At 39.8% G+C, this 12,212-nt stretch overlaps 2 protein-coding genes across 3 annotated transcripts; both read right to left on the bottom strand.

The window, feature by feature from the left end:
- Positions 1–649: 649 nt before the first annotated feature.
- On the bottom strand, positions 650–4,249 carry arl4d (ADP-ribosylation factor-like 4D). Its single transcript, XM_008437388.2, has 2 exons — positions 4,069–4,249; positions 650–2,579 (listed from the first exon to the last, which is right to left on the bottom strand). The coding sequence occupies exon 2, from the start codon at positions 2,466–2,468 to the stop codon at positions 1,863–1,865; it is 606 nt and encodes a 201-aa protein (XP_008435610.1). The 5' UTR covers positions 2,469–2,579; positions 4,069–4,249; the 3' UTR covers positions 650–1,862.
- Positions 4,250–5,546: 1,297 nt separating this feature from the next.
- On the bottom strand, positions 5,547–11,699 carry tmem106a (transmembrane protein 106A). 2 transcript variants are annotated; one of them, XM_008437387.2, is made up of 8 exons: positions 11,496–11,699; positions 9,647–9,866; positions 9,363–9,426; positions 9,122–9,275; positions 8,083–8,223; positions 7,643–7,686; positions 7,459–7,512; positions 5,547–5,938 (listed from the first exon to the last, which is right to left on the bottom strand). In XM_008437387.2, exons 2-8 carry the CDS (start codon positions 9,810–9,812, stop codon positions 5,827–5,829), a joined length of 735 nt encoding a protein of 244 aa, XP_008435609.1. In that variant the 5' UTR covers positions 9,813–9,866; positions 11,496–11,699; the 3' UTR covers positions 5,547–5,826. The 2 variants fall into 2 exon arrangements, with proteins under 2 accessions (XP_008435609.1, XP_008435608.1); XM_008437386.2 differs by having other exon boundaries at positions 9,647–9,821; positions 11,496–11,698.
- Between the last annotated feature and the right edge of the window lie 513 nt (positions 11,700–12,212).

Raw genomic sequence — 12,212 nt, 5'->3', positions numbered from 1 at the left:
ACAACACACAGTCTCTAAATTCCTAATATGCATTTTACCTTGACTGGTTTATAAACCTCTGCAGCTCTAATCAGGGACTTCACCGTCATTTTCCCCAAAGAAACTCTGCTTTAAATCCTCTGAAACCCTAAGCTTGAATTTCTTTCCACATTTTGTGACATAACAACCAGGGACATCAATGCATTTGACTGGAATTTTTTGAGATAGGCAAACACAGTATAGAGTGTAATTGTGAAGTGGAAGGAAGGTGATAGCATCGTGCAAGTGCCAACCAAAATCCAATTGATTTGGTTGGCACTGCTGAGCCAAGGCTGGAAAACTGAGGGTCACAGATGCTCCACATGCAATCTAACTTTTTGACAGAGAAGGCCTGTAGGTTGGCTCAAAACAAAAGCATGTCGCACTTTTCAGATATTTATTTGTACATTTTTTTTAAACTTACTATAGTAAGACATTGGGTCTGGCAGCAGAAAAGGGGGTCCTAGTTTTGTTTTTAGGAAAAGTGTTTTCATTTACATCTTTTACAGGTTCGAGTAACACTACTTTGAAATAGCTAGTCTGATACTTTAACGCCCAGTACTTTTTAACCATAAACCCCAGTCAGTTGGAGCCAAGAGAAAAAACAACAACATCTTTAACAACCAAAAAGTTAACTGCTGTTAATTTATTCACTCAGAATAACCTAATTTCTTTAAATGCTAAAAACAGCCCTGGGTGGTGCACATTAACACAATAATAAAAGCAACAAAAAAAAAAACGGCAACAGATTTGGACCACTAATTGTTGCAGTTTCACTGTCAGCAGTTGGCAGACAACAGAAGGTGGGACTCAAACTAAACGGATTGTTTCGTCTCCAGTGGGGGAAGGGAAGGGCACAGTTCTCCCTGTGACGGCCTCGTTTACTGCACCACAAATAGTAAAAACGGCCATAACTCAGGGCTTTTAAAGGCTAAATGGTCATTGGGCGCACATTTTGTGAATATGGTGAAAGAACAGCATGTATTTCTTGTTAGCTGCAGTTTCGCAGAGACTCCTTCAGATCAAGTTAATCCCAGAGGGAAATATCCGTTTCATTAGTTTCTTTATGCTCTGCTGCAACCACAGTAACCTTACACGCACCCTCTATAGCAGAGGAATTGACTTACTTGAGGAGTTTTTGAAAAATAATCTCGCTTGTGCGACTCTTTTGCTTTTAAATAAATCATTCACGGTCGCCTAAAAACGAAATGGTGACAATGCATTTTTCATACGGTTCTTAAGATTTATTCAGTCTCCAAATTTACAAAAATGTACAATTTCTTTTATAAACACTTGAATAAAAGCAACTGAAACTTAACATCTGCATGTGCTGATGACAGAAATGTGCTTTCTTTAGGTGAATTATTAATACTCTGAAACCACAAAACACCGCTTCACGTCGCATTATTAGGGAACATCTGCCTTCTGTCCAGCACGCACACTGAAGCACTGGATAAATATTTCAGAGAGGATAAAAACAGCCTTCCAGTGAAAGCCGGTGATGGATTTCTTCACCAGAATCCTGCTATATAAATGTGTTGGTTCTTGTTGGAAATTGTCTTTAAATCCGGCCTAAACAAGCACTTAGTGATGACTAACTGCTGCCAATGTCAAATCGTTAAGCTCGGCTTTCAGCGACTGCACCACCAAGAAAGTCAATACTGCTTTGGTGTTATGAGCAAGTCCATTTCTGCTGACCCCTGAAAGGCAGTTTGTAAATGGTCTTATTCTGTTGGCACAAATCATTATTTTTTCCGAGGCTCATTAAGCCTGGAAGTGTCCCAATGCTGAGAGCATCTCCTCGGGGGGGAGGGGGTTATGTCGGCAATCCCTGAGCAGAGAGTTCATCTCTTCCTGTTTCGACTGTGTTTCACCGTCTTCTTCCTCTTCAGGATCATCTCGTAGAGTTTCTCCAGGCCCGTCTGCAGCCCCTGTCCGTCCACAGCGCTGCAGCCCTGCACTTGATACAGCGTGTAGATGCCTAGTTCGTGCACGGCCAGCAGCTTCTCCACCTCGCCGACGGACAAGGCCGAGTCCATGTCCTGTTTGTTGGCCAGGACCAGCACCGGTACCCCCTGGTTCTCGGAGGTGCGGGTGATCTTATGGAGTTCCACCTTGGCCTCCTCCAGACGCTCCAGCTCGGTGGAGTCCACAACAAACACTATCCCGTCCGTTCGACGGGTGTAGGACTTCCAGAGGGGCCGGAGTTTCTCCTGGCCGCCCACGTCCCACACCTGGAAGTTTGTGGCCCGGGACGCCCCCACTGCCACCTTGATCTTCTCTGTGTTGAAGCCCTTGGTGGGAATGGTTTTCACAAACTCCTTCAGTTTGAGCCTGTAGAGCAGGGAGGTCTTCCCAGCCGAATCCAGACCGATCACCACCACGTGCAGACACTGGAAGCTTGGCAGGAACGACGTGTTGGGGGCAATATCAGTCAGCTGGTTCCCCATGATTCGGACCGAGAATTCACACCCACTGTGAAGAGGTGGCAGATTCCTGACTTAATCCCTTCTCACTTGCAGCTCCTCACAGGCAAACAGGGCTGGTTGATGACCAGAGACCTTATCAAAGCAAAGAGAGAGAGAGAGACAGAGCTTGGTTAACATTTAATGAGAAGATAAGTTMTTTTTGTTTGAAATGCGAGAAGTATTTCAATGTCAAACACAGACGACAAAAGCGGAAAACTTAGGAATTCAAGATCTGATGTAGCTTTATCACATCAGTCTGTGTCATTGAACTAGAAAACGAAGGTCTCAAGGTTTACTGTGATTTTTAAAATCTTCCTTGTCTATCTGTGTTACATTGCAATGACAAATTATTAAGTGAGAAATAAAGGAAAAAAAGATACAAATTTGTATTTACAAACAAAATCTGAAAAGTGCAGTGTGGATTTGGTACATTTTCACTTGGACACCGCTAAGTGAAACCCAGAGGAACCACTGAGTCCCAGTAACTACGCAATTAATAAACCATGTCTATAAGTGAAAATGGCATATTCTCACATATGGAATTACAAAATGTATGCTCATAGATTCCCTTCATTCAGTCCAGGTGGGCTTTTGAACTATTTCGCAAAGAGGATAGAGCAAATATTTCACTTCGTAAAAGCACATACCTGAGAGGACTAAGCTAAGATTGCAGCAAGATAGCATACATGTATTTTTTTATATGGATACGAAAATATTCAATAGTTTTCCTTCAATGTCTGAAATTTTCATTCCTTTTCACACGCAGTATTCTCTGTTTCTGTCTCACGACAAATCCCAACAAGGTCACTGTTCTAACGTGACATGAGCGCAACAGTTGGAAGTAGTATGAATACTTTCAAGGCAGTGCTCAGCTCAAACTGGCTTCACCCATAATGCCATTGAGATTGAGCTATATGAAATAATACCCATTTGAGTATTCCGTCCCACATTACAGAGCCAAACAACTGTTAATTGGGCGTCTGTGGTTGTGTTAGAGTCTTATTTGCCCTGCCTAATCCTCTTAAGGCGGTTAAAGCAGAAAGGCTTTTTCTCCAGGCTGATTGATTTCAATCCAGGGGAAGCAATATGTATCCACAGCTTCCCTTTGCTCACTGAAGCCGCGGCAGCGGCAGCAGAAGCAGCAGCTCTAATCCGGTTGTTGTTGACATCCTGATACCCATCACACAGCTGCTTCTGGACAGCCTACAGCCATTACAAGTGGACAATAAGGCAGTGCTGTGCTTCCAGACCCTACATTGATCGGTCTAGGGTTAGTTTCTAAGAGGGTGATGGAGAAGACGCGGAGAAGCAGAGAAAATGCACTGTCATGTTTCTGATCTGATGATTTTGACCCCTGACTGAAATTAATTGTGAAGGTTGGAGAGCAGTCTTCTTCATCTCTTCTGATAAAACATCCTTATCCAGATAGGTGCCTGTTTATTCTTATTATAACACGAAAATATCAGCGAGACAACTTCAGCGGTTTATCATGTATTTTCTATACGCTAAAGCCGCAAACACGACTTCCAGCTTTAAAATAAGAGCTCGCGCTGAAACCAAAAATAATTACGAACGTCCATACCTGATAAAATGCTGGGAGGAATGTTCATCCACAGGCGATAAACATAGCCATAGCTGAAAAACAAAACAAAAATAAATGTTTTTTTTTTTCTCCCAGTGTATGTTGCAGCTGTCCGGTCGGCTCTCCCTCTGCTGCTCCTCTCTGACTGAGGAATCCTGGAGACTCTCAAGCGATCACCACCTTCTGCCCGAGTGACGTCACGGACACCTGGAGGGTTGTTCCGCGCCCCCTGCAGGCCAGAACTATGAACTGCAGGGCAAGCAGAGGTGCCCACATGGCCTGGTTTATATTTCAATTAGTTGGTTTGATGAAGATAAAAAAATAACAAGAAATTAAAATACAGAAAGAAAAAAAACATTGATGTAATGCTTCCATCACGTTGTTTTGCAGTGGAGATGAGTGTAGATTGATATGCTACTTTTACGAAACAAAGAGCTATACATGTACCAAAAAGAGAAACCAAAAATTCAGTTTGTGTCTCATCGCTAATAGTCATAGAATATTCAGGTTAATACATAGATTAAATTTCACACTCTATAGGAGACTTCTGAAAGCTTCCTCAGAGCAAAAAGGACACAAAAGCAGTATATGTTTTTAAAATGTTCAGAAACAAAGCCATTTTACTTAAATTTCAGTTACTCTCGTTTTTGTGTTAAGTCTGTCACCGAAGATTCCAACAACATACATATAAGCTTGTGTTGTAATAAGTTCAAGGGTTAGAAATACTTTTGTAAATCATTCTAATTTTAGAATGATTTACAATTATTTACCGTTTTAGAAACGGATCATAAATATGATCCGTTTTAGATTTTCCTCAATCAGAACAAARAAATCTTTATATAAAACCTCCATGTTTTATATATGTTTTAATGTACATGGAAGAACGGGATTTACAGCACTTTTTTCATAATGAAAATGAAAATCTAATTAATTTACATGCATTAAAAAGTTATTTTAGAGGATAAGCATGAGGTTTTTTCTGTACAAAAGAAATTAATTATCAACGGAAAAAAATACAGGGAACAAAGATTCTGTAGAGAAAAAAAAAACGTTATACTTATATAAGAAATAAAGTGGTATTAATGTAACTCTGTGAGACTCCACATCTTATATTGGCACAAATGAAACCATTGTGACACTTGTCTAAAACAGCAAACAGTTCTGGATTTCTAATACTCATCAGCAGAATAAAAACAAAAACATTTTGATTTCTGCATTTTAAAAAAACAAAAAAATACAGGTATATTTTGCCAAAGTGATCACCATGTACACCTTTAACGGCGCAATTTAGTAAAGAATATTGTACACATGAGCTATCTGTAGCTTTGGCTCCACCTTGTGGCAAGTGCACTTAAGTAACAGAACCAAATTGCAGCCGAATTTGGCTGCAATTCCTAATATTTTTTGATTATCTTCATAAAAAATTAAACACCAATGTTCTTGCATTGCATCACAGTAAAGAAAGAAGGAAGGAAACGTTGGATAAACGTCAGAGTTTAATAAAGTGCAAATGAAATCAGGATTAACAGAGGTCAACTCTGTAATACAAAACATAATTAAAAAAACAACAGAAAACAGGAGTTTACGCAATCTGTGATCAAATATACAGTTATTATAAGCAACAACGTGCTTAATTTCTAACATGGTAGTGACTGATTAAACAGGACAGCTAAAAATAATATAATAATATCATTTTAACAGTAGTAAATCACATATTGCAAGGATAAAAGTACAGGTCCTGTGTTTATAATGAGGATTTCATGATCTCACAGGATGTGGGATGGTTGAATTATTCCCGCAGTCAATGTACTCGAAAACGTCCTGTGAAAGCTGCTCCGTGTGAGACAGATAGGCTATATTCATGGTTATTCTGGGTGGAAAAGGGAGAAAAAAAATAAACAAAAACGTGAACATCAACAATCAATGAATAATTTTAATCATATCAAACTGATCACAGCGGAGCATAGACAGTCTTGAAAAAGTATGCCACCTTAACTATCCTTTTTCTGCTTTTTCTTTTTTGGTCATAATTAAAAGTTTTAAATCATCAGAAATGCTTATGACAGACAAAAATAACCTGACTAAATCCAGGTTTTTTTTATTTTAACTGAGCCACAATGGAGCCTTCTTTAATCATTAACAGAATGTTTAAGATCTTCCCACGTGTATTAATTGGACTGAAGTCCAGACTTGGACTAGGTCACTGCAAAGCATCCAACCTATTTGTTGCTTGAGTAATTCAGTGGTGAACCTGCTGGTGGCATTTGATATCCTGGGTCAGTTTTTGATGGACTCTTGCAGTAATTTTGGCAGACTGACCACTTCTGGGATGGTTCACCTCTGCTCCATTGTTTCCCCGTAGAGGACAATGGCTCTGATTATGGCAGGATGGAGTCCGAAAGTCTTACAAATGGCTTTGTGACCATTCCTGACTGCATACACATAAATTACTTTGTCTCTCATTTGTTCTTGAATTTCTTTACATTAGGGAATGATGTCTTTTTTTTTTATTTGAGAAATTGTGGTCCACTTCATGTTGTCCGACAGGTACTACAAAGGTTATTTCTTAAATCTACAAAACAGGCAGCAATTGGGTCTAAGTGTACATAGTAAAAGGAGAAATCAAAAGAATATAGCTCGTCATAGTTAATTCCTGAATTGATTAATATGTTGCACAGGGCCAGTTAAGTTTGGATAAAACACATTGCATGTGTTCAGATATAAATCAACACTATGTATTTGATAATTTGCTTTGATATTTCTGGTACGAATGTGTACAGTTACACCCCTACTCAGCAATTCAAGTCAAAAAGAAAAAGTACACCTTCTTAATTTCTTCGGTTTTCACTTTTCTCCAATGAAAATGTTTGAGAACGTGAAAACATAGGCCAGTTATATACAAAATGCAGTTTTCATATGATTATTATATTTATTAAGATAAAAGAAAAATATTTTCTCATTCTCCACTGCTCATTTACATTTGATGTAAGTGTTTGCTTCTGAAACTCGCACGAAAGGTGACTTGTGGTAAAATGCTTCTGCTAAATAGAAAAGCAGAAGTGGTCTTTTTTTTTCCCCTCCAGGGCAAAACAGAAGAGAAATGTAAAAATGCCAACCATGATTTTGTGGCTCAGATATTTTTTCACCCTTCCCTGATTTCTGAAAAAAACAAAAAAAAAAACAAAAGCAACACCGAGTCACACTGTCCTTGCATGCTTTCTGAAGACAACATTTCAGATTTAAGGATTCGAAGATAGGAACTTCATCTACACTGGCCCCTTTTTTGTGGCTGCGGTTTGTCACACAGCTGCAGAGAAGCGTTGCGGTTTTTGAGATAAGCTGACTAGGCTGCCTCTTTGGGTTGATTTTGACATTGAGATTGAGACTTACTGCAGCTTCAGGAACAGCGTGTGGATCTTGATGGTAGTTGACTTGCAGTAATTGCTGAAAGAGACAAACGTAAAGCGGTGACATCTGCTGAATCCACACATTCAGACAAGAAAAAGTGGGCGCAGATTGAGACTTTTCTTCAAATGTTTCTGCAATGTGGTGATAATCAATGTTTTGTTCTTACTTGAAGCCCTGGTCTGTAAGCGGCAGGTTGATTTGAACGGTGTACTGCAAAAAAACCAACAAGCAGGTAAGAAACTTGTGAGACAAATACAGGACCTTGCAAAAAGTATTCGTCGTCCTCTGAATTGACACAATCGTCAGCGAAGCTTATTGGGATTTTCCCCAATATCTTGTTTTTGTGTTTAAACCCTTTAAATTAGATTTTCAGTGCAACCAACTTAAATATATTTTATTTATTTATTTTTTTCTTTAACTCTCCCACAGTCTTAAAAGACAGGGTCCACTGGACTGACCCCGCCGCATGTGCTTTTGCAAGGTCATGTTTTGTATGGTTTCAATAAAATACACTCAGGTTTGTTGTATTTAACGTGAGCAAAAGGGAATGAATGCTTTTGTATGCCACTGTGTATCACTAGCACTTTTAGCCTGGGTGAGACTCACCGGTTTCCTCGATCGAGACTCTATGGCCGTCATGTTGGCTATTTTGGTATGACCCACCACAATTTCATTAACCACACCCTGCATGGAGAACTCAGCGATCTGAACCGGGACAAAGTTCTCGTTGGTCATGTTGAAGAGATTCTAGAGCAGAAAACCATGCAAGTCAGTGAGGGGAAACTGGGACAAGTTTTGCACAGCCATAAAAGTGTCAGGACTTTGCCCACCATATAACACCTGCTGTCTGTCATGTGAATGCCTTCCACGCCGTCTATCTGACATAAACCTTAAAAATGTAAGAACTTGAGAAGTATGCGTGGCGCATGTTTAGATAATGGATTGGAAATTTAGCTACAGTAAGCTTTGGTGTAGGAAAACACCATTCAGACTTATTTATAGAAAAGAAAATGAAGCGCAGTGTATGCTTTGGAAACCATTGTCTAAAGGAAGGCTAAGTGTGGGGAACCTGCAGCTGCTGGTCAACCATGTTTTATCAAATCTAAAGTTAGAGCAGCTGTTCATAAACAAATGTTTAAGCACTTCACATTTCCCTGTTCCCCGTTTTGTCAAACTTAACCTATTCTCAACAGCAGGCAGGTGCTGAGGAAGGCGACCTCTGTTATGTCATGTTCACACCATGCTCTTCTTGGAGATTTTCAGCTGCTTCTCTGAGGTCACAAAGCTAAAAGTGCCTGCAGAGAAGACCAAGAGACTGCAAGTCTCTTTTACACCTGCTGCTGTGGTTAACAACATAAAACCATAAGTAATGTTGCTAATAATATTGCCCTTGATGCTGGCTGATACAGTTAGTGTTTTTTTTTCTTTTTTTCCTGTAATTCCTGTGTATTTGTTGTTTGATGAGCGGACACGCAGAAAATCAACTTCCTATCAGAAATAAATACTTGAATCATAACCCTCTGTGTGTATAATAAATCTCGAGTTTCTTATATGCGAGTTTCAGTATTTAAAAAAAAAGAAAAACATCTGCCTTTCTCTTGTTAATGTGGGTGGGTGGAGTTTTATTGTCGTCACCATCACTTACTGTGACCTCCATTTCGACAGAGTCCGGGGTGAAGTAGACCATGACTGACAGCACGGACACCGGCGTGAGCGTGACGCTCCGCGGGAAGAAGAAAAAGAGGATCAGGCAGCAGAGCAAAATACTCAAACCCATGGAGATGCACACATACAGCTTCCTGAAATCCAAAAACGGGCTTCATTAACATCCCTGAATAAGCGTCCCTGAACCCAACGCCGAAACATTTAAACTGTGTTTTACATACGTGCGTCTGGGTTGCAGCCGCACATCGTTGCATGGTATTACAGCCAGGAGCTGATCTTGCTGGCCTGTCGGTACAACAATAAGGAAAAAGAAAAAAAAAAAAGTTTTGTTTTTACTGGACACAATGGAGAAATGAAAGCACCAAAACAGTTATGGTTTCCTTTGTTGAGGAAAGGGAAATGAAAGCCATGTGTAGATCAGTATTTCAAATGCAGAGAGCTACAGCAAGAAACATAAAATAACAGAACAAAGACAGTTTTTTTTTTTCAGAAGAGCAAGACCAACCTCGGGGAATTCGTCCGGTGCCTTTGCACGTTGGGCAGCTGTCGCTAGAGGAGCTTCCATTAATGCTGCCGTACTGAGGAACCTGCTTGACGTTTTTTGAGTTCTCCATTTTTTTTGTTATTTCAGGATCCACTCCTCTCCCACTACTGTGCCCCGGTGGCGCCATGACCCTTTACTGACAGACAAAGTCCAGCTTAAGCACGACAAACAACAAACGTAACTGAAAAAAAAAACAGCTGCATCAGGTCCTACTCTGGTTACCTATTCAAAGTGATTTCCCCACAAAACTTTTAAACGTCAATAAAAGCTCATTCCTTCAGCACATGTCAGACCTTATGACACAGAAGGGGCCCAGGGATCTTATCGACAAAGCCACGTGTTTAAATCTTCAATTATCTGATAAAATTTTTTTTCTCCTCCAATTTAAATGCATTCGCTTTCAGCCCCTTATACTTTAATGTCTCTGATCACACAAAATCAGACTTTATAGTCTATATGCAAAACACGGCATATAGACGAAAACAATGTACGTCACCCACTGTGAAACATGGCGGTGACACCAAGATGCTGCGAGGAAGCTGTTCCTTAGTACAGAGAGAGAAGCTGGGTCTGACCTGAAGGGGGATGGAGCTAACTACAGACCAAATCAGCAAAAGACTTCAGAGTGGGACAAAGGTTCGCCTTCCAACACGGCAATGAGCTGAACATACAGTTAGAGATACGACGGAACGATTTAAGTCAAATGACCCAGTCGAAGGCCCTACCCAAAATCCTATTGAGAAACTGTGCAGATCTTGCAAACAGATGCTCATTGATGGTTTCCATTCAATCTGACCAAGCTTGAGCTATTTTGCAAAGAAACAAAGAAGGTCAAAACTTTTGGCCTCTATGCACAAAGCTGGTAAAGACATACTCTAAAAGACCTGCAACTGTTATTGCAACTAATGCTAGTTCCATCTTGTCTCAGGTGGACTGCAGTTGATAGCAGTGTTGCTGGTTGGGTTTTTTTGGGGGGGCGGGGGTTAGCAATTAGGTCAAATCCCAGCATGCGGTCTATCTGCATTGAATTCAAACCTTCTCCCACCCTGTGCATTCACAGGTTCGCTCTAGGAATTCCAGTGCATGTAGGGTTAACTAAGCTCCAAAATAACACTTAGAGATAGGAAGTCTATCGTATGGAGTGACTGGACATGCATAAAAGCAATTAAAAAAATGTGGCATGTACAACTTTAAGTTATATTTTTTCGTCTTACATGTGTGCACCGCCCCATTTTAATATCACCCTGAGCAACAGCCCATCTCAAAAATAACCAATGCATAGATTAAATAAATCTGTGTTAATCTAGGATGGACTGACAACCCCAACTCTCGTCCAATACCCACTGGAGATGGGCTCCATTCCCCCTCTATTGATAATTAGTTTCTCTTCTATCTGTATTATATCTTCATAAACGTATATAAATTAGTCAATTTTACTGACAAGTAAATAAAACAGACAAGTTGACTGAAACAAAGCTTTTTACTTGTACTGTACCAGAGTTCAAATAGTTCTCGTGTATTTTATCTGCAGTTATTCTGTTGAGGAGTATACATGACACAAAATGATAGGAACTTCAGGAATGTTAGCTAGCCTAAAAACAGCAAGAGTAATGGTCCTTTCATATTCCATGTTATAAAGACATGTTTGATTCGAAGAAACCGCACCACCCATTAAAAATGTCTGGACACCTGTCCCAATCAGGCTCATATGCTGATTAGATGAGCATATTGAGCATATGATCTCCCACCAGCTGCATACAAACATGACTTTCTTTTAACAAGACGGACTCTTATTCACCATCGCCCTTACCTTCGCAACTTGGCTGCTGCTTCTAATTCCAGCTGGTATCCAGAGTGAATTTATAAAATGTCTGCTGTGTTAATTCTCCTTTAAAACGCCGCATTGAAAGTGCTTTATTTTCTTCTTTGCTGCGTCAACACACAACAAAAACAGCAAAGGAGAAATAACTTCCTACTTCTCAGTTCCTGTATGTGAAGAGCAGAATCACATGGGGGTTGAGTTGTCGACTTTTTCTTCCTTGTGTACTTAACAGTGTTACGCCACTAAGTATGGGAGATTGCGCGATATCCCCCCCAATCCCCTTTGGATAGAAAAGAAAAGAAAAGCAAAAAATAAAATATTTTTAATTCTTTTGGTTCAGTTCTTTGTGTTTTTAAGCCACTTTCTAAAACATATTTGTACTCGCTGCTGGCTTTTAATACAGTGCGGCAGATTCGTTTGTTGAGCTTTTTGTGTTTCTATTTCTACTGTGATTGTATTTTCTTTTATGTTGTAACTACTGTCATTTGTTTTTCTGCGTGCAGGACTGTGGAAAACTTAAAAGCACATTTAAGTCGTGCTTAAATGTGCTATATAACTAACCAAAGCCAAGCTGTGTTGACTAAATTTGACTAAGCTAACTTTGTTAAATTAAGCTACGTTAAAGTAAGCTGAAATAGACTATGGTAAGCTAATTTGAAAAGTTGAACTAAGACAGGCATGTTTAACTTAAGCTAAAATAATCAA

Source organism: Poecilia reticulata, linkage group LG19, assembly GCF_000633615.1.
Source record: "Poecilia reticulata strain Guanapo linkage group LG19, Guppy_female_1.0+MT, whole genome shotgun sequence".
Lineage (NCBI taxonomy): Eukaryota > Metazoa > Chordata > Actinopteri > Cyprinodontiformes > Poeciliidae > Poecilia > Poecilia reticulata.
This window is presented reverse-complemented; position numbering and strand designations above follow the sequence as displayed.

Bases quoted from the DNA above. Each gene is read 5' to 3' on its own strand.
- arl4d (XM_008437388.2), bottom strand. From the start codon at position 2,468: ATGGGGAACCAGCTGACTGATATTGCCCCCAACACGTCGTTCCTGCCA.
- tmem106a (XM_008437387.2), bottom strand. From the start codon at position 9,812: ATGGCGCCACCGGGGCACAGTAGTGGGAGAGGAGTGGATCCTGAAATA. The intron at 8,224-9,121 runs GTAAGTGATGGT...TTTCTGCTCTAG, and splicing joins CTGTCGAAATGGAGGTCACA to AATCTCTTCAACATGACCAA. The intron at 7,513-7,642 runs GTAAGAACAAAA...TGTCTCTTTCAG, and splicing joins CTTACAGACCAGGGCTTCAA to CAATTACTGCAAGTCAACTA.